Source organism: Erinaceus europaeus, chromosome 2 (genome assembly GCF_950295315.1).
Source record: "Erinaceus europaeus chromosome 2, mEriEur2.1, whole genome shotgun sequence".
Taxonomy (NCBI): Eukaryota; Metazoa; Chordata; class Mammalia; order Eulipotyphla; family Erinaceidae; genus Erinaceus; species Erinaceus europaeus.
The window spans coordinates 64,478,732-64,503,225 of NC_080163.1; the positions used below are offsets into that span (position 1 = coordinate 64,478,732).

Consider the following 24,494-nt stretch of genomic DNA (forward strand, 5'->3'; position numbering starts at 1 on the left):
CTTCCTCTATCCAATAAATAAAGATAACAAAAAAAATTTAAAAGAGAGGGAAAGAGAAACAGATGCCTAATCAAGCAGATGCCCTGCTTGATTACTTGTGAAGCATATGACCTGCAGATGAAGACTAGGGCCTCACACTCAGGTTCTTGTGTATTGTAATATGTGTTCTCTATGAGATGCAGCAACTCTGGGTCCTAATAAGTAAACCTTGTGTTTGTGTCAGACACTAAAAAAAAAAAAAAGGAAAACACATCCCATACAATGGGAGAATATCTTCAAATCATATTTCTGATGAGGTTCTAGTTCTCAAGAATATAGAAAGCTTTTATAACTCAACGACAAAAATCCCAACCAATTAAAAAGTATATATATATATATATATCATATATATATATATTAATGATATATATATATGATATATATATATATATAATTATGAACATCTTTTCATGTCTTAAATAAATTATACTTTTTTTGACAAAATATATATGTATATTTTGTCAAAAAAAGTATAATTTATTTAAGACATGAAAAGATGTTCATAATTTATCACTATGGATATGCAAGTCAAAACCAAATGCAAAGGAAATTAATAATGGTCACCAAAGATTTGAGTTTCATGAACTAAAATGAGGCAACAATTTACCTTAATACCAAAAACAGACTGTGACATTACAAGTGCTACCATTATGTCACCTTCCCAGCCCTGATAGGGACATTGTTAAAAAGTAAAAATACAGACTCATGCCTGAGTCAAATATACTCAACATAGTCTTAGCATATTGAACTCAATTATACATTGTTAGGAATCCTAATTCATGACCAAGTGAAATTTACACTAGGAACACAGAGGTATTTCCATATATTCACATCAATTAATACATACACTATAATAGTAAAAGTATTTATAGTAAATGATATGATTATGTAGACACAGAGAAAGCTTCTGACAAGATCCAGTATTCACTTAAAAACTTAATAAAATGGGGCTAAAAGAAACACTCTTCAACATAGTTCAAGTTATACGTAGCAAATCAATAGACAATATCACACTTGGTGAAAAACGGAAATTTTTTCCTATGAAACTGCAAAATTAACAAGGATTCCACTCTCACCTTTGTTACTAATAATTGTTTTAGGGGTCCTAACAATTCTGATTATAGACTAGAAAAAAAATCGAGAGTATGAATTGAAAGGTTTGAGTAAAACTATCACTTTCTGAAGATGATATGAGAATATGCATGAAAATACTTCAAGATTCCACTGAGAAGTCTCTTAAAAATCACTCAAGGTTTCTGTGAGGCAGCCCACCTGCTGGAGCACATGCACAGGGACCTGTGTTTCTGCCCCTGATCCCCACCTGCTGGGGGTGTGGGGGAAGCTTCAAAAATATTGAAGCAGTGCTGCAGGCTTCTCTCTCTCTCTCTTTCTGGCTCCCTATTCCTTCTCAATTTCTCTGTCTCTATCCAATAAATCATAAAATAATTTTTAAAATATAAGTGAGTAGAAAGAGAGAGAGAGAAAAAACAAACCTGGGAGGTAGCACATTGCCTTGATTTCTGGACTTACACCTTGAGTTCCTAAATTCAATTCTCAGCATTACATATACTAAAATAATGTGTTCTGATTCTATCTCTCTCTCATTAGTAAATAAATAAATCTAAAAAAGATGAAATAGTAACTCAATATTCTATAAAGTGGCAGGCAATAATATCAATATACAAACAACCTGCTACAGTGAATTAGAAGAAAAAGCAATCCAAAAAAATATCATATTTACATAAAAATACTAAGGTTCCTATGAATGAATTTAGCAAAGAAAGTCTAAAACTTGTATGTTAAAAAAGCTGTAAATTACTACTAAAATAATAGATCATACAAATATGATAGTTCATGCTCATAATTGGAAATATTAACATTGTTTAAATGCCTATCTTACTTACTCCTCAGCTTTACTGCATTCTATTTCAAAATTCCTATTTCATTTTCAAGAGTAGCCACTACTGAAATTTGTGAAGTCATGATAGAGTTCAAATAGTACTCTATATCTTGTGCTAAAAGAAATATATTGGAGTCATCATCAAGATACAAAAATCCCCACGTATATACAATAATGCAAAGGTTTAGCAATCAAAAACAGGGTGGTACTAGACTAAAAACAGATACATGGATCAGCACAATAGACTTGTGATCCTAGAGACAAGTTCTCACAAGCATAACTATTTTTATGGCAAAAGGAATCAAGGGCATAAAAACAGAGAAAGAAAAATCTCATAAGTAGATTTTACTGAGAAAACTCATTTGTTTCACACAATAGAATGAAACTGGATTACTTTGTCACACCATGCAAACATTTAAACTAAAACAGATTAAAAATTTAAATGTAAGAATGGAGAACATAAAACACATTGAAGGAAACATAGGATAGAAGGATCCCTGATATTGAGTGGCTTCAGTGAAGTCTTTGTAAAACTTGAACTTAATGACAAGGGAAGCAAAACAAAAAATAAACAAAGCAGTTGAAACAAATTAAAATGTTTCTGCAGAATGAATGACATTATCATTAAAATAGACATATTACATTGAATAGGAACATTCATCTGCATACCATTTACCTGACAAAGGGCTGATATGGAAGATATGCAAGGAACTCAAAAGGGAGGACACATATTACCATATGCACAGGTTTAACTTGAGCCCTCAGTTCCCATCTATCTGCTGGGGCAAAGCTTCAGCAGCAGTGAAGCAGGGCTGGGGGTCTTTTTCTCTTTCCCTATCACCCCCTCCCAACTAAATTTCTGTCCTATCAAAAAGAAAAGAAAAAATAGAAAAGAAATTTAACCCATAATGTTAGAGGAAATGATTGCCAGGGTTCATCTGGGACCTTCTTTGTTTTTCTTTAACTCTGTAAGGTTTTAGAGTCTGTTAATTTGTTCACTTGTATGTTAATTGAGCTCTTAACTCGAGCGTATTACCTTTAAATGAGGCAACTTAAAAGTTTACTTAAAGTATGTAAATGATTGTTCTTTGGCCATTTCCTCAACTCTGCCTTTTCAAATTGATTCTGCCAGTTTTTTTGTTTTTGTTTGTTTGTTGTTTTTGTTTTTAGCCTCAGAGAAGTCAAAGCAAGTGGAAGCCTGGAGCCTGGGCATAGATTTACCCTCTGCCTTGTGACCCTCCCTTATTCTCATAGTAGCTGCTTCCTAGGCTCCTAGGTTCGCGCGCCCCTCAGGGGTCTCCTCGAGCCCAACTGCCCCTCCACACAAGCCAACCGCCTTCATCCTGGCCTGTTTCTAGGACCTCCAGCTATGTGGTGCCTTCTGCTGCTGAGCATGGGACTCAGGGGACTCCAGGCAGAGTACAGTATGTAAAGAAAACCCCTGTCCTCTCCCCTCTTGGGAATGTCACGTGGAGCTTCCTGGGAAAACTGTTCTTGCAGAGGCTCCAGCTCTCAGAGGAAGCTTAGTCCTAACTTGCCAGTCTTGCTAGTCAGAATCCTCCTGGGGTTCCTGCTGGCTGTCTTGTTTTGTCTTGGTTGCTTAAGAAATGGCATTAGAGAAGTGAACACAGCAAGAATTTTTATCCTACTTTGCATTTTCATTCTAGATTAGGTAGCTTGGAAGAAGAAGAGAATTTCTTACTTTATTTTTTTAATGTCCCCGCCGGACAGTCTTTCGATTCAGGGTTTATCCAAGTGCTAAAGCAATATATCTTCTCTTTAAATGCCTTGTAATTCTAGAAGGAAGTGTGAACTAAGATATTAAAGAAAAGTGAAAATAAGAATTGCTCTACGGAACATTTATGTGAGGAAATAAGGAACATTATGAATTTACATGAGGAAATAAGTGTTGCTCTAATAAGACATTTTGTGCTTTGCAGATAGTGAAAAACTACGCGTGCAAATCACTGTACCAAAGAAAATAAAGTCGGTAACAACTGACGGAGTAGAATCACAAGTAATTAATATTTTTCAAGACCTAAAAATCTAGAGAATATTTTCTCATTAGGAAATAACCCAGCTTTATCCCTCCATACATCCCCACAGGGCTTTATATTTATTCCCAAGTTGTTTTTAAAGCTAGATGACATCATTATTATTATGTATTGGTTAAGAGACAGTCAGAAATTGAGGAGGGAGGTGAAGATAGAGACAGAGACAGAAAGACACCTGCAGCACTGCTTCACCACTCAAAGAGCTTTCCCACTGCAGGTGGGGACCAAGGGTTTGAACCTGGGCCCTTGTGCACTGTAATGTGTGTGCTTAGCCATGTGTGCCACCACCTGGTCCTCCTCGGGTTTTCTTCTTAAGTGGAATAGCCCTTTTGAAAATGAGCAAATGAGAATTCTCAAAAAAATATGGTGCAGTTATGCTTATAATCAATCAAAACTCCATGTTCCATGTTCCATCTTCTGTATCTAGTTTACTCTTGATTAACCTACACCATTTACATATTCTCAATTCATTTACCAGCTAAACTAGATTTAAAAGAATTGTTGAAGTTAAGCTAGAAATTTTCTTGCATGGAATAATGATAATTTAATTTAAGGAACGTTTCTATGAATAACTTGCTTCTCAATTGCAAATATGTTTATTATCATATGTTAATCATTCCATCTTATTTTATTTCTATTCAGAATATTTCTGTCTTTTGTTGAATTGATTCTAGAATCATTTTTTAAAGTGAATATGTTTTTCTTTTTTGATTTGGTAATATACACTCTAGAAATTTAAAAGCAAAATTTCCCTCACAGCCACCCATTTGCCACCCTAAACACATAGATCACAAGCTTAAAAATGTCAGTTTAATTGTAAAAGGAATGCATATTTAAGATTGTATTCATTGCTATAAAACAAGGAGACAGGGCACTTAGTAGTATATTAAGAGTGACTTTTTAAAATAAAAACATATAGAATGAGGGGGCCAGGCAGTAGTGCAGTGTGTTAATCGCACATGGTGTGAAGCGCAATGACCATCATAAGAATCCAGGTTTGAGCTCTCAGTTCCCCAACTGCAGGGTGGGTTCTTTACAAGCAGTGAAGTAGGTTTGCAGGTGTCTTTTTCTCCGCCTCCTTTCCTTCTCTCTCAATTTCTCTCTGTCCTATCCAACAATAACAATAGCAAAAAATAATAACAACAAGGGCTACAAATATAGGGGGGAAATGGCCTCCAGGAACAGTGGACTCTTAGTGTAGGCACCTAGCCCCAGTGATAACCCTGGAGGCAAAAAAGGGAAGAAAAAACATATGGAATGACGTGGAGATGATGAAATGCTTATAGAATCTTGTTAGAAGGAAACATCTTCAACCAGGGACCACTAGATTTTCTGATCCAATTCCTACAACAGAAGCAGGAAAAATATTCACTTACTCTTAATTGTCAATTTCATGTAGGAAGAGAAAAAATTAATGTGTTAATGTCTATATATATATATATATATAATAGCTAGAACATGTGCATACTTAAAATTTATTTTCAAATCTTTGTAATGTTATTATATTTCATATAGACATTGGTTACAAGGTATACTACTGCATAATATTTATATGCATTAAAAACAATTGTGTTTTATATAGAAGCTCAAGTATTTTGGGGAAATACATCATAACTAATGTTTAACTATTGGAAGATTTCCTCTTGAATTCAAGAAAGAGGGATGTGGATTAATACTTTTTTTAAAAAATATTTATTTATTTTCCCTTTTGTTGCCCTTGTTGTTTAACGTTGTTGTGGTTATTGATGTCATTGTTGCTGGGTAGGACAGAGAAAAATGGAGAGAGGAGGGGAAGACAAAGAAGGGGAGAGAAAGATATACACCTGCAGACCTGCTTCACCACTTGTAAAGAACCCGCCCTGCAGTTGGGGAACTGGGGGCTCTAACCTGGATTCTTATGATGCGCTTAACCCGCTCTGCCACCGCCCTACTCCAGGATAAATACTTTTTATCCGTTTAATATGATATATCCACTGATTTATCTTTTTCTTAAATGTATTAATCCATACAATTAACAAAATCCATGAAAGCTAAAGTCAAGTGTAATCACTGTAGTGAAGAAATAATACTGTCATGGAGCCAGGTAATGTCTCACACTGGATTAAGTGCACATAGTACAAAGTGCAAAGTCCCAGCAAGGATCCGAGTTCAAGTGCCCTTCTCCACAACTGTAGAGAGTACACTTCACAAATGGTAAAGCATGTCTGCAGGTGTCTCTCTTTCTCTCTCCCTATGTATCTCCCTCCTTCTCTCAGTTTCTCTGTCTTATCCAATAAAATGGAAAAAATGGCCACCAGGAACAGTGAATTCATAGTGCTGCCACTGAGCCTCAACAATTCTAGAAGCGAAAAAATACATATATCATTATTTGCAGTTGAAAAGAGTGTATCTACAATCTAAAATAATCTAAAGATAATTTTAGTTAATATAGTAATTTAGTAAATTCTCTGGAAATAAGATAAAATATAAAACCAGTTTTACATTTCTATACTAATAAGCATTTTTTATTTTCATTCCTAATAAGTAAAAATGTATATTTTTACTCTGGAGTACATAGATATCTTTTACTAGGAAAAAATACGAAGCTGAAAGCATATAATGTATTGAAATTTTATGGAGTACTATTTTTGTAGCTAAAAACTGGAAAACATGTTTTTTTAAAAAAAATGTTTATTTATTCCCTTTTGTTGCCCTTGTTTTATTGTTGTACTTATTATTGTTGTTGCTATTTATGTCGTTGTTGGATAGGACAGAGAGAAATGGAGAGAGCAGGGGAAGACAGAGGGAGAAAGACAGACACCTGCAGCCCTGCTTCACTGCTTGTGAAGTGACTCCCCTGCAGCTGGGGAGCCAGGGGCTCAAACCTGGATTCTTAGCCAGTGCTTGCGCTTTGTGCTGCCACGTGGGCTTAACCCGCTGCCTTGCTGCCCGACTCCCTGGAAAACATGTTTTATACGACTTAGCACCTAGTGGTATTTCTTATTTATATTAGTTGTGACCCAAAAATTGCTGATAGAAGCAATCTTAAAAGCTACTTTAAAGTGTTCTTAAAAAGAAATATTAGGGAAAGAGAGAGACAGGCTGCTAGTATGGATCAACTTGTCAATGCCCATGTTCAGCAGGGAAACAGAAGCCAGACCTTCCACCTTCTGCACCCCATAATCACCTTGCCATATTCCCAGAGGGATAAAGAATAGGGAACCTATCAGGGAAGAGGATGGATACTGAGTTCTGGTGGTGAGAAATGTGTGGAGTTGTACCCCTCTTATCCTATGGTTTTTGTCAGTGTTTCCTTTTTTGCATATCTTTATTTTATTTTATCTTTATTTATTTATTCCCTTTTGTTGTCCTTATTGTTTTATTGTTGTAGTTATTGTTCTAAATGTCGTAGTTGTTGGATAGGACAGAGAGAAATGGAGAGAGGAGGGGAAGACAGACAGGGGGAGAGAAAGACAGACACCTGCAGACCTGCTTCACCGTCTGTGAAGCTACTCCCCTGCAGGTGGGAAGCCAGGGTCTGGAACCGGGCTCCTTCTGCCTGTCCTTGGGCTTTGCGCCACAAGCGCTTAATCCTCTGCACTTAACCCACTGCTTTACCGCCTAACTCCCTGAAATTCAATATTTTAATTACAAGTATCATTAAAATAAATGAATGTTAAAAACTCATTGATAGTACTAGTTTTCTTTAGATTGTAATTTCAGTTCATATGAAGAAATAGTTTTCCCCTCTAACATCTTTGTCCTTTCTTTATTTTATAAATATTATCTCCTGCTAGATGTCCTACAAGATTGCAATTGATGGGGAAATGTATACTGTGAGTCTAATACAAAAGTAGGTGATCTATATTATTTTATCAACTCTTTGTACTTTATTCATAAAGCATTTAATCTGCAATTGAAAATGTTCTAGTTACTATTACTCACTTATTTTATATATAAAAACAATAAGTATATACTAACTGGAATTTGAATCCGTATTCTATGATTCTTTTTCCTCATTAGCATCAAATTTCCCCTTTGACTATTATATGCTTTTCCAGAGGAAAAATTGATATAGTTTTATCATTACTAAGGTATCAATATGATTCGGTTTCATGTTTGGTGTTTTTTTTTTAACTTTTATGGCCAACAGTAATTGAAAGGGCATAGCAGGCCTTGAATTGGAAAGAAGTGTGATACTAAGGAAATAGTTTCCATATTGTCAAGATATACTAAGGGTTTAGAATATGGTTGTAATTAATCAAACTCAATACCATATTTGATGAATTTTGAAAAATAAGTATTTCATACTAAGGTATAAAATATATATACCAGGAGATAGTAAGTGATAGCACATAACACTTTCATGCCCAAGGCTCCAGGAGTTCAGTCGCTGAACTACCAAATGCCAGTTGAGCATTGCTGAGTATTTTTATTTTCTCTCATAGAAAATAAATAAATCATAATTATAATAGTTCTTTTTCCAATCATAAGAATATATTTCTAAATATAATCACAGGAACCTAGAAAAATAGCTCACCTGTATAGTGTGCCTTCTTTGCCCTGCATGCAACCCAGGCTAGAACCTTGTATTTGGATAATTTTGACACTGTTTCTTTTTTCTCTTTCCCTTTCTTTCTTTCTTTCTTCCTTTCTTTCTTTCTTTTTAAGATTTTATTTATTAATTAATGAGAAAGATAGGAGGAGAGAAAGAAAGAACCAGACATCACTCTGGCACATGTGCTGCCGGGGATTGAACTCAGGACCTCATGCTTGGGAGTCCAAAGCTTTAACACTGCGCCACCTCCCAGACTACTCTTTCCCTTTCTTTTTATCTTTCTCTTTCTCTCTTTTTCTTTACATTTCTCTTTCTCTCTTTCTCTTTACATTTCTTTCTCTCTTTCTGTCTCTGCTTCTGTCTGAAAAAGTCACCCTTGAATAACGAATTCCTAGCAATGAATAAAATTAAAAGTGCTTGCAAGACCTACTGAGGCCAAAAGTATAGGTTTTGCAAGTAGCATTTTACTGCTAAGGTTCAGGCAAGAGTAGGTTGTCTTTTCTAAACATTTGGAAGTTATGTCCACCCCTCCCCCTTATTCTTCCATAATAAAGATTAAGCCTCAATCACCCTGGAATGGAAGAGAGACCCACCACCTCCTAATTCCCATCTAAACTTTGGATCTACAAACTCCAGTAGCATTTCTGGTGGAGCTATATTCTCAGGTTTCCCTACTCTTTTACCATTGAGTTCTTCTTCTTTTACTTACAGAAACACTAAACTTCAACACTTTTTCAAAGATGGTTATTCTAAGATAGATGCAGTCTGTCTGTTCTTATGAGGAATAGAAACATTCAGATTCCTGTTGGTTCATCTTCAGTGAGTTCATCAATAATTTTTGGTCTGAAGTGTTATAATAGTTTATGCAGTAGTCTTTTATGTCTGAGACTAGGTGATCCCAGGTCCAATCTCTTGCATCATCATAAGCCAGAAATGAGTAATCTTTGTTTAAAAATAGAATTTTCTCTATATAATATCAAATCATATGCAAGTTATTATATTTTTATTTCTTTTATAACATGAATTTCTTATATTTCTTCTTGTTTAATTGTGCTAGCTAAAACATTAATACCTGAGTAAACAGAGTTTATGTGTGTGAACAATGTAGTCTTGTTTTTAGTCTTAAAAACAGTTTTTTCAATTTTCACAATTGAGTATGATAATAGCTGTGGGTTTGCTGAGTTCTGGCTTGTGGTACTGGGGATTAAACCTGTGATCTCAGAGCCTTAGGCATAAAAGTCTTTTTTCAGTATCATTATGTTATCTCCCCCAGTCTGTGGTATATATTAGGTTATTATGATGCATGTCCCCTGTATTTCATGTATAATTCCAATAGATCTAGGAGGTTTTTGTTTTCCTTTTTAATGTCAGATGTAACAAAACACGCAGAGAGAGGGAGAGAGAGAGAAGAAGAGAGAGAGAAGGAGGGTAAAGATGAGATAAGTTATTTCTCATAACAAGTCCATAATGGTGTGAGACATAGTTCTTCCATGTGGTGTTTGCATGGCAAAGTGTATACTTTACCAGATGAGCTATTTCCCAGCCTAAAATTTTCTTTTAATGTGATGTTAAGGATTGAACCAGAGGTTTCATATATGTGAGATATGTGCTGTGCCATTGTGTCATTGAGACATATGCCCTGCCCATATATATGAGGGAGAGCAGAAAGTGCTGCTACAACATCACTCTGATGGTAATGGGTATCAAACCTCCCGTCTCATGTGTGCAAGATGAAAAGTTCTATCTCTGAACCATGTCTTTTTCCCATGTTTTAAAAAAATATTTTATTCATGTATTTCTTAATAGAAACAGAAAGAAATCAAGAGGAAAGGGGGAGATGGAGAAGGAAAGAGAGAGAGATACCAGCAGCACTCTTCATTGTTTATGAGGCTTCTACATGCAGATGAGCACTGAGGGTCGGGGGTGGGGTTTGAACCCAGGTCCTTGTTAATAGGAATGTGTGTTCTGTGAGGTGTGCCATCACTCAGCTCCTTTCCATAACTGTGAATATAAAAGTATCATTCCTTTATGTCCTACAATATTTCTGCTAAGAAATACCCAAATAATCTTATAGGAATTTCTGAGTATTAAATTAATTTGTTTCTTTATGTTTTTCTTGCATTTGTTTATTTATTTATTTTAGTTTCACAGCTTTATGTTTTCATTTAATTGTGTTTATTTTGTTTGGTATTCTTTGAGCCTCTTTCATTTCTGTTTTTTAATTCTTTTTAATTGTTTTATTGGGGAATTAATGGTTTACAATAAAGTTGTTGACCTATGCATAAAATTTCTCATCTCTCCATGATAACTATATGAAGAACATTCCCACTTCTAATTTCAGTCCTTTTCCACCATCATGATCCAGGATTTCATAATCTTTTCCCAGACTCTTCCCTGTCCTCCTTCCCCAGAGTTCTTTGCTATGGTGCAATACTCCAAACCTACTCCCAAGTTTACTTTGTATTTCCCCTTTCTGTTCTTATTTCTCTCTTTCTGTCCATGAGTGAGACCATCCCGTATTCATCTTTCTTTCTGGCTTATTTTATTATTAGATTCTTTCAAGTTCCATCCAAGATGAGGTAAAGATTATCAAGGGGTGACAATAATGTTGATGCTGTCAGAGAATTAGGAGATATAGTGTGTATTCTTTTGTCTAGTTAGTTGAGTAGAAAGAGTGATTGAGAGATGTGAGATAGAGGTTAGGATAGGAGGATGTCTAGGCCTAAGTAGTAATTATTTGATTAGAAAATTTACAGTGCCCTCTTTAGGCCATTCTAGATGTCATGCTTATTTTGTCTAAGTCTAATCATAGAGGACTATTAAGCACTTTTACACTGAGGGCTATAATTCCCTCAGTTTATGCATTCATGTATACATGGACCCAGTCCCCTATATCCCAGGCCCTATCCTATATCTAGAATCTGTAACTTTGTTGGAGAGTGTGCCATCCGAACGAGGTAGTTCCATGTGTTAGGAAAGGCCTTATTAGATTATTCCAGGTGGGGGGTTGACATCTCAGGCTTGACGTCTCGGGATACACCTGAAGTAAAAAGGCAGTGGCAGCATAATGTGGCATGATGACATTTGTTGTGCTGACTTAGTTGAGGCCAGTATAACAGGGTAGGGGAACAAGAAAAGCATCAGGAAATACAATCAGTGTCAGAGGTTCTGGGACCAGATGAAATGTGGATTTTAAAGAGAATGTTCCTTGTTGTCTTAGAGTTTTAAAAGACAATAGATAATTATTATTATAAACAAGTTAGTTGGGAAAGTGCTTTTCTTTGAAAATCCTATGATTGAGATTTACCATACTATACTTGACCATGTTTTATGCCACTTAATGATGTCGACCAATAATAATATCTTAGATATTGACAGGAGCAAATATTCTAGTCTAAGGCTGTACATAAATTAGTACTCAAAAATTGAGTTATTTTTAGAAATTCTTTAACCATTTAAGCCCAGTGTCAGAGTTCTTTTTGGATAGGTGTCTTGTGTTCCTTAGGATATATCCCCATGAGAGGAATTGCAGGATCATAGGGTAGGTCCATTTCTAGCCTTCTGAGAGTTCTCCTGACTGTTCTCCACAGAGGTTGGACTAATTGACATTCCCACCAGTAATGCAGGAGCATTCCTTTTACCCCACAACCTCCCCAGCATTTGCTGCTGTTACCTTTTATGATATATGACATTCTCACAGGAATGAAGTGGTATCTCATTGTTGTATTTATTTGCATTTCTCTGACAGAGACTTGGAGCATTTTTTCATGTGTTTTTGGACCTCTTTTGGACCCCTTCTGTGGTGAATATTCTGTCCATGTCCTCCCCCCATTTTTGAGTGGGGTTATTTGTTATCTTGTTGTTGAGTTTGGCAAGCTCTTTATATATTCTGGTTATTAGCCTCTTGTCTGATGTATGGCCTGTAAAGATCTTCTCCCATTATGTGAGAGGTCTCTTGGTTTGGGTAGTGCTTTCTTTTGCTATGCAGAAGCTTTTGAATTTGATGTAATCCCATAGGTTTATGCTTGCCTTAGTCTTCTTTATAATTGGATTTGTTTCATTGAAGATGTCTTTAAGATTTATGCTGAAAAGAGTTCTGCCAATTATTTCCTCTACGTATACAATAGTTTCTGGTCTAACATCCAAGTCCTTGATCCACTTGGAATTTACTTTTGTATTTGGTGAAATCTAGTGGTTCAGTTTCATTCTTCTGCATGTTTCAACCCATTTTTTTCCAACACTATTTGTTGAAGAGACTCTGCATTCCCCATTTAATAGTCTGGGTACCTTTGTCAAAGATTAGATGTCCATAGGTGTGGGGGCACACTTCTGGGCTCTCAATTCTATTCCATTGGTCTGTGTGACTATTCATGTTACAGTACAAAGTAGTTTTGATGACAACGGACCTATAGTACAATTTGAGATCTGGAGGTCTGATGCCTCCAGTTCTATTCTTTCTTCTCAAGATTGTTTTAGCAATTTCTAGATCTTTTCCAGATAAACATTTGTAGCATTTGTTCTATTCTCTTAAAAAAATGTGGTTGGGATCTTGATGGGGATAGCATTAAATCTGTGTGTGGCTCTGGGTAGTATATTCGTTTTGATGATGTTAATTCTTCCAACTCATGAACATGGAATATCTTTCCATTTCTTTGTGTCTTTTTCAATTTCCTTGAGTAGTGACTCATAATGTTCAGTATATAAGTCTTTCACTTCTTTGGTTAATTTTACTCTTAGATATTTTATTGTTTTGGTTGCTATAGTAAAAGGAATTAATTTTTGAATTTCAACTTATTCTAACTTAGTGTTTACATAGAAGAATGCCACTGACTTTTGAAGGTTAATTTTGTAGCCTGACACTTACTGTATTGCCTGATGATTTCCAAAAACTTCTTGCTGGATTCCTTAGGTTTTTCTATGTATACTATCAAGTCATCTGCAAACAGCAGAGTTTGACTTTTTCTCTTCCAGTCTATATGCCTTTAATTCCTTGCTCCTGCCTGATTGCTATGGCAAGAACTTCCAACACTACGTTGAATAGTAATGGTGATAGTGGGCAGCCCTGTCTAGTAACTGATCTGATGGAAAATGCTTCCAGTTTTTCACTATTGAGAATGATGTTGGCTGTAGGTTTGCTATAGGTAGACTCCACTATCTTGAGGAATTTTCCATTCATTCGCATTTTTTGTAGTGTTTTGATCATAAAGGGACGTTGGATTTTGTCAAAGGCTTTCTCTGCATCTATTGAAATGACTATGTGGTTTTGGTCTTGCTTTTGTTGATGTGGTAGATCATGTCAATTGATTTACATATATTAAAACAACCTTGCATCACTGGGATAAACCCCACTTGGTCATGATGAACAATCTTTTTAATATATTGCTGTATCCTGTTGACTAGTATTTAGTTTACTATTTTAGCATATATGTTCATCAGAGATATTGGCCTATAGTTTTCTTTTTTGGTTGTGTCTCTTTCTGCTTTTGGTATCAAAGTGATGTTGGCTTCATAGAAGCTGGAAGTGAGTATTCCAGTGTCTTCAATCTTCTGGAAGACTTTAAAAAAGTAGACGTATTAGTTCTTCTTTAAAGATTCTGTAAAATTCATTTGTAAAACCATCTGGTTCAGAACGTTTATTTTTTGGGAAGATTTTTGATAACTGTTTCAATTTCAATAGCTTGATGGGCCTGTTCATATTATCTACTTCCTCTTTACTTAATTTTGGAAGTTTGTAGGCATCTAGGAAATCATCCATTTCTTCCAGGTTCTCTAGCTTGGTGGCATACAGTTGTTCATAGAAGCCTCATATAATGTGTTGAATTTCTGTGGTGTCTGTAGTGATATATCCTCTTTAATTTATAATCTGATATATTTGGGCCTTCTCCCTTTTTTGTTTTGTGAGTATGGTTAAAGGCTTGTGGATTTTGTTCACTCTTTCAAAGAACCAACATTTACTTTCATTGATCTTCTGTATGGTTTTCTTATTTTCAATGTTATTGATTTCTGCCCTAACTAGTGATTCTGTCTTTCTGGTTGCTTTAGGGTTCCTTTTTTCCTCTTCTTCTAGGTCTTTAAGATGTGCAATCAGGCTGTTTATTTGTGCTTTTTCTTGTTTCCTAATGTGTGCTTATATGGCTATGAACTTCCCTCTCAGTACTGCCTTAGCTGTGTCTCAACTATTTTGATAGCTTATGCCTTCATTTTTATTGAACACTTGAAACGTTTTGTTTTCTTTATTTCCTCTTTGACCCAGTAGCTGTTAAGGAGTGTACTGTTGAGCTTCCACATTTTGGGACTCTTACTAATCTTTTGTTAATTGTTAAGTGTTAGTTTAATTCCACTGTGGTCTGAGAAGATGCTTAGGATGGTTTCAATACTCTTGAATTTGCTGGTGCTGTCTTTGTAGCCTAGCATATGGTCTTTCCTTGAGAACGATGCATGTGGACTTGAGTAGAATGTGTATTCCAGTTTTTTGGGATGTATGACTCTGAGAATATCCAATAGTTCTAGTTTATCTATCTCCTCATTTAGCTCCCTCATGTCTTTATTGATTTTCTGCCTGGATGACCTGTCAAGTTGAGAGAGTGGGGTGTTGAAGTCCCCTACTATGAGTATGTTGCTATTAATATATTGTTGTAGCTCTTTCAGTAGATATTTGATGTATTTAGATGGCTTTTCATTGGGTACATGGATATTAATAATTGTTAAGTCCTCTTGATTGAATGATCCTCTGAGCAGTAAGTAGTGTCCATTCCTATATTTTTTAATTTTATTTATTTTAAAGTCTATTGTGTCAGATATGAGAATAGCTGTTCCTGCCCTTTTTTGTGGGCCATTGTTTTATATGATAGTTTTCCATCCTTTCACACTGAGTCTGTATTTTTGTTGTTGAGTTAGGTGGGTTTCCTGTAGACAGCATAATGCCGCGGTGTGTTTTCTGATCCATCATCCTACTCTTTTCCTTTTAATAGGTGAATTCAGGCCATTGACATTTATTGATATCAAAGATTGAAGATATTTTAACCCCATTCCTGTAGGATTTTAGAGTGTTCTGATATATCCATATTTACAGTGATCTGACTGTGTAGAGGAGACCTTTCAGCACTTCTTTCAGGGCAGGCTTGGTGAGTTGATTCTTTCAACTGTTGCTTGTCTGGGAAGGTTTTTATGACTCCATCTAGTCTGAATGACAGTCTAGCAGGATACAGTCTTGGTTAAAAGCCTTTCTCATTGAGCACTTGGTAGATATATTGCCATTCTCTTCTGGCCTGTAGTGTTGGTGTGGAGAAGTATGCTGGTAATCTTATGGGTTTTCCTCTGTAGGTGACTCTGTTTTTCTCTTGCAGCCTTCAGGAGCCTTTCTTTATCCTTATTCCTTTCCATTCTAAATATGATGTGTTGTGGTATCTTTAAGTCTGGGTTAATTCTGTTTGGGCCCCTCTTGGCTTCTTGAACCTTTATGTATTTGATGTTGTCTAGATTAGAGAAGTTGTCAGCTATTATGTCTTGAAGAATGCTTTCTTCCCCTCCCTCTTTTTCGTCCTCTGGTAAGCCAATAATGCATATATTATTTCTTTTGAAGTCATATCATAGGTCTCTGTTGTTGTTTTCAGTATTTCTAAATCTATTTTTGAGATCTCTTACTTCTTTTTTAGTTGTCTCTAATTCATCCTTGATCTTGCAAATTGTGTCTTCAGCCTCATTCTATTGTCTCTCCCCTGTACTGCTTTCTGGAGTTCATTTATTTTGTTACCTTGTTCTGATACTTAGTTTTAGCTTGTTCAGCTAGTTGTGTTCTTAGCTCAGCTATTTCAGCTTTCAGGTGTCTAATAACCTTGAGATAATTAGTGTTTTCTTCCAGGGTCTCATTTGTTGTTTCTGCATTTCTGATGACAATTCTTTCAAACTCTTTACTCACTCCTGTGATTATTTCCTTAACTAGTGTTTGGATGTTGATCTTATTATTTTGTATTTCACCCTTTGGGTGGCTTTTACCTGGACTCTTGTCCTGGTTCATTTCCCCAGTATTTCTTCCTGTTGGTTTAACCGTTTTATATAGTATGTTATGAGGTCCCTCTCTCAGTACTTTTCAAATTACTGATCAGTGTTGCCTGGATTGACTTGTGTCTAAGTAAAGTAATTAAAGGGTTCACAGTTATTCAAATTGAAAGTTGTTTCATTAATATTTGAATCCCTAAGTTGGGGCTCAGTGGCTTAAAATCCTCTTTTATTCTTTTTCTAACCTGTAAGCTATGGGAGCCTCAGGGCTTTTAAACTATAAGTAGGCTTCTTAGCTTAATCACTGACTCTTGACCAAATGATAAAGCAGGGTGGGACAGAGATAATCCAGTGGTTATGCAAAGAGGCTTTCACAGCCCCACCACTAGGTCACTGAGGTATAGATCTTCTCTTGAGTTTCCTAGTTACTTCTCTGATCCCTGGTGTCAGCACAGGACTTCCCTGCAGCTGCTCCAGATTCTGAGGGCAGTAGCAACAGAGACTCACAGTTGCATCTGTTGAGTCTTAGGGGAATCCTTTCCTCCCTTCACTAGTCCCCTTGTTTGTGAAAGAGATTCGAGGTGGTGTCTCAACTGGTAAACTGCTGGACTGTTACTAGCCACTTACTCTCTTCCTCTCTGTCCATGAGCCACACATGTTTGCACTCACAGGTGATTTGGTGGGTCCCTGAACTCATTCTACTCCTGTCTTGTTGCAGTCCCAGGTTGATTCTTTTGGTATTCTTAGTTGACCAGGTAGAGGAGAGGAGAGAAACACTGCTGGTGCTGCTCTGTCATAAATTAAACAATAGATTCACCCATTCTGGCATCTTCATTTCTTCCTACATTTCTGGCTCTATCTCTAGTCCTTTTGTTTATACCACCAGCAACCTCTTTTCCTATTGCAAATCTGCTTGTTTTTAATTATATTTGCCTATGTTGATTACCAAATAATTACTTCTATGTTCTTTTTCTGAAATAAATTCTAGGATTATCTAGCACTTTATACTATCACTTTTATCATATTTATCGTTATTTTATTAATTGTTATTTTTGTTACCAGGACTTTACTGCTCTACACTTACATAGACAGACAGACAAACAGTTAAGAAAAGACATTACAACACCAAGTCTTGCCCCAGTGTGTTGGCAGCCAAGGCTATCATGATGAGCTATTTTGCCAGCCCTGAATTTAACTATTTTTATTGACATGGTAAAGGTCTTACTGCTGTTTTTCTTTTTTTAAAGATAATATTTTTCTCCTCTAGATACTTTGAAAGTTTTTGTTTTTATTTTTATTTATTTATTGGGTAGAGACTGAGAAATCGAGTGGGAAGGGGAAGATGGATAGGAAGGGAGAAAGAAAGAAACCAGCCCTGCTACATTACTTGGGAAGCTTTCCTTCTGCAGGTGGGGACCAGGGTTTTGAACCCTGGTTTTTGTACAGTATAACATATGCAATCAATCAGGTGTGCCACCACCTAGAGCCAATACTTTGAAATTTTATGTCTACATCTCCCAGTCTTTGTTTTCCTCTTCCTCCTCTTGGCACCTTTAAAACATATTCAGGTCTGACTTTAGTTACACTATGTTGTAACTGGATTACATGGAGCTAAGGAATTCTATTTTGTACATTTTGAAAAAGAACTGTCTGTGTTTTCAATGAAATTAAATGTGGTTCTTTGGATACTCTGTGCAATTCAAATTTTAGTAATTAGGGATAGAATCTGTGTAATTCGTGCATCTGAAATATTCAATATTTTTTCATTCCAGGCCTGTATGGTCATGAAAACATCTTCTTGCTCTTAGACTTACCAGCAATAGCTTTCTCTTCAGTCAAATATGGATACTTAACTTTTTTCTCTACCAAATATACATATTATCAGCAAATTCTATTTTTTTGTTTATTTAAACCAGCTCACAGTTTAGCTAAAACTAATGGTGGTGCTGGGGATTGAACCTGGGGCCTTTGGTACCTCAGGCATGAAAAAAAAAAAAAATATATATATATATATATAATGATGTCTTCCACCCCTAGGTCTTCTGATAATAAAATTTCAGTATATTTTAAATCTGTCTGATGTTTCCTCAAAATTTGACATTTTTTAATCAAATATTGTTCTAGATGCTTGAGATTCATTAATAAACAAACTGGATAAAAATATCTGATTTTATGATGTTAGTAGATAACAGCTATAGAGCACAATAAGATATATTGTTTGGAAATGTTTTGACTTAATTCTTGAGAAGTTGCAAGTTTTCTAAAACTGTGCTGATAAGCCTCATTGTGTATTTGATATATAGGCAAAAACATATACAGAAGTAAATGAGAAAAGTATTTGTGATAAAGTAACCTAAATTTTGAGAATTGACATAAATAGCCTGAAATAATTGTTTCCATTATGCTTAAAACACAGCTTGAGCACAGTGAGACTAAAATCAGTGAGGAGAGTCCTGGAAAGTAGCATTTTCATGCACAATTGGAACAAAATCAACGTATTCAGAAAATTAATTTCTCTGGTTCTTGATCACCCACTCACTGCTTAACTACCTAGCCACCTATAGTAAAAAATAAGTACAATTTCAAAATAAGGCTGAAGGAACAAAATTTCTAATTAGTATTTCTTATCTTTATTTTACAGAAACTTTTTGCCTCACAACTTTAGAGTTTATAGTTATAATGGCTCAAGAAGTATGAAACCTCTTGAACAACAATTTCAGGTATCATCGTGCTGTCTTTTTTACCTCTTAGCATGCTCTAGCAGCATTGATTTGGTTCGGGTTGACAGTAGTATGGCAGTAAGGAATCAGAGAGAAAAAAATATCAAGAAGTATGGGCATAGTCCTAGCGGTTCCAGGACTAGAAGAAATGAGGATTTTTAAAGAAAATGAAAATGGTTTCTACTTGTCTTAGAAAGAGTTTAAAATAGCAATAGTTAATTATTATTATAACCAGGCTAGTTGGAGGTTTGTTTTCTATGACAATCCAATGGTTAGCATCTACAGTAATATACTTGACCTCACTGTGCTTTATGCCCTTTCGTGGTATCTGAAAATCTCCGTAGTTTATTTACTGGCAGGGCCAAATGGTTCTGATCTATCTTGCCTAAACTTGTAGTTGACTAAGATATTTAAAATCTATATATACAGATACATTTTAGAGCTCCTTGAGCAATTTAAGCCTAGTGTCAGAATTTGATCATCTTACAAATTTGAAACATTAAGTACTTAGGCTAAAGATAATATTTATAGTTAGAGCTATGGTCTAGGCATTTAGAAAACTTGAAGTATTAAATCTATTTCCCCTCTGACATGTTACATTAAGAGTGATTTATGAGATTAAAAATTAATAGGATTATAATTTCACTTCTTTCCCACCAATGAAGTTTTGTGCGCACCCCAACCCCCTAGATAACCACTATAATTTTACACAATCTAAATATGTGTTGGCTTTTTGTTTATTTATTTGTTTCAAGTTCAGTTCTTGAAATTCCATGTGAGTAAAACCATTCTGTAGTTGTCCTTTACTTCTTTACTTATTTCACTAAGCATAATCTTCTTGAGTTCCATTCATTTTATCCCAAAGGACACAAAGTCATCTTTTTTACTGCTGGGTATATGTCCTATAATGTTTGTATCTAGTCATCTCTTGAAGGTCATTTTGGTTGCTTCCAAATTTTGGCTATAGTGAAAATCCAGCTATGAACTTGGAGGTACATATACCCCCTTCAAATTAGTGTTATTATCTCTTGTGGAAAAATACCTAGGAGTGGAATTGTCGGATCATAAGGTATTTCCATTTGTATTTGTTTGAGAATTCTCCATACTGTTCTCCAAGGTGGTGGTACTAGTTTGCATTCCCACCAGCAATATAATAGAGTTCCTTTCTCTCCACATCCTTTCCAACACTTATCTTCTCCTGTTTTCCTGATGAAGGCCATTCTAACTGGTATGAGGTTTTAATTTGCATTTCTCTGCTGATAGATGAGTGAATTGAAGCATTTCCACATATGGATGTGGGCCATGTGTATCTCTTCTTTAGAGAACTATCATTTCATAATTTTTGCCCACTTTTTTTTATTGGATTGTTCTTTTTCTTTTTGTTGAACTTTATGAGCTCTTTATAGATATTTGATTATCAACCTCTTGTCTGTAGTATGGTGTGCAAATATGTTCTCCCAGTTTCTAGGTTTCCTGTTTATTCTTATGGAGTTTTCACTTGATACATAGAAGATATAGAAGATATTTAATTTGATATGATCCCATTTGTTCGGTATTGTTTTTGTTTAACTTGACTATTGGGGTCAAGTCTCCAAAAACATCTTTAGTATTAATGTCATGAATGTTTCACTGATATGTTCTTCTATGTATTTTATACTTTTAGGTCTAATATCCAACTCTTTGATCCATTTTGAACAAATTTTGGTTTATGGTGTTAATTGGCAGTCTAGTTTCATTTTTCTACATTTGGCTGTGCAATTTTGCCAACACCACTTTGTTGAGACCTTCTTTTTCCCATTGGGCAGTTCATGCACTCTCTATCCTATTCCATTGGTCCATATGTCCATTTTTATTTCAATACCACACTGTTTTTACTACTACCACTTTGTAGGATAACCCGAAGTCAGGTATTGTGATGTCTCCAATTTTTTTTTTCTTTTTCCTCAGGAGTGCTTTTGCTCTTCATGCTATTTTTTTTTTAAGTTTCACACAACATTTTTAATAAGTGACTCAATTTCCTTGAAATATGTCTTTGGGATTTTAATAGGGATTGCATTGAACCTGTCAGTTGCTTTTGGTAGAATTGCTATCTTATATTTACTTATCCCTCTAGTTCTTTGTGTCATCTATCCTCTATTTCTTTTAACAGTGTCTTAAAAATTTTCCCCATTGAATATGTTATCCAGGGGTTTGTCATAGATAGCCTTTTTATGTTGAAGAATTTTCTTTCCACCCCCAGTTTCTAGAGGGCCTTTTTGAAAAATTGGTGGTGGACCTTATCAAAGACTTTTTCTGCATCAATTGATAAAATCCTGTGATTTTTATCTTTCTTTTTGTTGATATGGTGGATTACATTGATAGACTTGTAGATGATGAACCATCGTTGTTTCCCAGGGATGAATCCTGTTGTTGTGCGAGGGCCGCAGAGAAGAGAGAGAGGGGGGTCTGGAGCGAAGAGGAAACACAAATCTTTATTTGCGCTGGCACCTCAGAGTTGGGTGCTAGAGAGGCAGGTTGGGCCACGTGGAGGTAGTGAAAGTGGCCGCCTCACGTTGTAACCTTTCCTGCATCTGAACACCGGAGTGAAGCGCTGGCAAGAGAGCTAGGTGTGGAAGAAGAAGGGCTTCTATAGGAGTAGCTTTCACGAGAATGGGAAGGGGGAGGAGTAACCATAGCACTCCAGGATAGGATAATAACTCTCCTGAGAATGGGAGGTGGGAGGAGTAACCAAAGCACTCCAGATATAGTGGGGATATAGACAATGCCCTGAGGGCACAACATGGCTGAACAGGCACTCCGAGAATATCCCAACTCTCTCGGAAACTAGCAATAGCCTGAGGGGACAACATGGCAGATGTGACTGCATAGGCACAGTTTCCCAGCACTTGGTCTTGGTGGATTATTTTCTTAATATGTTGTTGGATTCAATTAGCCAAAATTCTGTTGAGGATCTTTGTATCAAATTTATATCAGGAATATAGGTCTATAGTTTTCTTTTTTGGTGTAGTCTTTTCCTGCTTTGGGGATCAGAGTGATGTTAACCTCACAGAATGCTTTCCACATTAGATTAAATTTATTCTGCATATTTGTTCATAGCTAACATCTCTGGTTTGAATGTTTACACGTATTTATCTTTTTGATGAGCTGTAATTTGTGTTCTTAAAGCTCTTTTTCTGATATGTTGGACCTGCTATTCTGTGTTTAATTAATATTCTTTAACTTTGTCAAGTTTAATTGTGATGGCTATTCTAAATTCTTTATTATATCATCTTTTTCCAGCTCATCATGATTTTTCTCTGGAAATGTTAAGGAATTCCATTTTGTTTTCTGAAAACTTGCATCCTAAATTGTTATGCTTAGATAACTGTGTTGGTTTCTTTTTTTTTCCTGCAGTTGACCCAAAAGTGTTAGAGTTGGAATTCTTTCTTTTTATTGTTAAGAAGAGTAGAGTAGAATCCACAGTCAGTCAGTGCTGCTTATGAGAATATGAAGAGCAGTCAGGCTATAGGAAAATAATAAAAACAAATATATATATATATATCTTTGAATATGTATATGCATATATATATATTCAAGTCATATCTGTTACCTTTTCTCTCAAATAATTTTTGATTCATTTTTTCCTCCATTTTGCAATATTAACTCAGAAGAATAAATAAAATCTATCGATTTTTGACTTTTCTTCTTTCATCCTAAAGACAGATGATAGTATTTAATTTTTTTAAATTTTTTTATTTAAGAAAGGATTAATTAATAAAACCATAGGGTAGGAGGGGTACAACTCCACACAATTCCCACCACCCAATCTCCATATCCCACCCCCTCCCCTGATAGCTTTCCCATTCTCTAGCCCTCTGGGAGCATGGACCCAGGGTCATTGAGGGTTGCAGAAGGTAGAAGGTCTGGCTTCTGTAATTGCTTCCCCGCTGAACATGGGTGTTGATTGGTCGGTCCATACTCCCAGTCTGCCTCTCTCTTTTCCTAGTAGGGTGTGTCTCTGGGGAAGCTGAGCTCCAGGACACATTGGTGGTGTCTTCAATCCAGGGAAGCCTGGCCAGCATCCTGATGGCATCTGGAACCTGGTGATTGAAAAGAGAGTTAACATACAAAGCCAAACAAATTGTTGAGCAATCATGGACCCAAAGCTTGGAGTAGTGGGGAGGAAGTGTTAGGGAGGTACTCACTGCAAACTCTAGTGTACTTCTGCTTTCAGGTATATATTTTGCAGTAGTTTATGGATACGTGTGAACATATGCTCTCTCTCACAGAAACTGGTGTATATCTAGGTTTTGGAACTTTGTTAGAAAGTGAACCACCTCAGATGGAATTAGAGTATACTATGAAAGGAAAAGTCTCACCCGAGTAATGAAGCTGTAGGGTTGTCATTCCACACATGAAGTCTCTGGACACAGTCTGAGGTGAAGCATGTTGAGGTGGCAATCGTTGTGTTGGTTAGGTTGTGATCGGCGGATGCAATATTATTTGATATGGATTGGGAGAGGCATACGGGAAAGTGGGCCCTATCCAAGGGTTCCAGGACTGGGGGAAGTAGGGGCTCTATAGTGGAGATGTGAGGTTCCTGCTGTCTTAGGGTTCCAAAAGACAATCGATAGTTAATGTTATCATCACATTATTTGGTAATTGGGTTAACTTTGAAAAGTCCTTTTGTTATGGTTTGCTGTACAGTACCCAGTATCTTGTATATAGCTGTGCTATTGGATGCTTCTGATCTACTTGGTCTAGGCTTTTGAGAGAGTCTGCATATCAAATACACAGCCTATATAATAAAAAGATTCAGTTTGTGTTTTGAAAAACTTTGAGACCTAAAATTGATTTCCCCCCCTCTCATATTAATTAACTAGTGATTTATATGTCTACATTTTTCTAGGAGTGTACACAAACACCATTCCCACCACCAAGAGACTGTGACCCATCCCTCCCACCCACTGCCACCCCCCCACTGGCCCAGGAAGCTGCATGTCTACCCCTCACCACAGGGTTTTTACTTTGGTGCCCTAGATAGTATTTAATTTTTAAGTGACTATTATACAAGATGCATTTAATCTTCTTGAGATTTTAAGGAAAATTTTGACCCTGAGCTAATATACACTGAGAGCTCTATACCTGGGAGTCCTTGGCTAACTGAAAGGAGATCAAAATCAACAATCCCTCAGGAAAAAATGATTGAAAATATCTTTCAAATAAAGGAGAAACAATATGTGAAGGAGGACACATGACAGGATGAA

The 24,494-nt window shown here is 36.0% G+C and overlaps 1 protein-coding gene across 3 annotated transcripts in view; it reads left to right on the plus strand.

The window, feature by feature from the left end:
- The window catches only part of LOC103107907 (disintegrin and metalloproteinase domain-containing protein 2-like), a 152,928-nt gene that overhangs the window by 77,823 nt on the left and 50,611 nt on the right, over positions 1-24,494 (plus strand). Inside the window, exons 1-4 of one of the 3 annotated variants that reach the window (XM_060182179.1) lie at positions 3,119-3,363; positions 3,880-3,956; positions 7,770-7,825; positions 19,170-19,248. The exons of the other annotated variants lie outside the window; for them this stretch is intronic. Of the exons in view, the coding sequence (XP_060038162.1) occupies positions 3,309-3,363; positions 3,880-3,956; positions 7,770-7,825; positions 19,170-19,248 (267 nt within the window). The 5' untranslated portion in view covers positions 3,119-3,308. Of the gene's footprint in view, positions 1-3,118; positions 3,364-3,879; positions 3,957-7,769; positions 7,826-19,169; positions 19,249-24,494 lie in introns of those variants that run through there. 3 annotated transcript variants of the gene reach the window in all.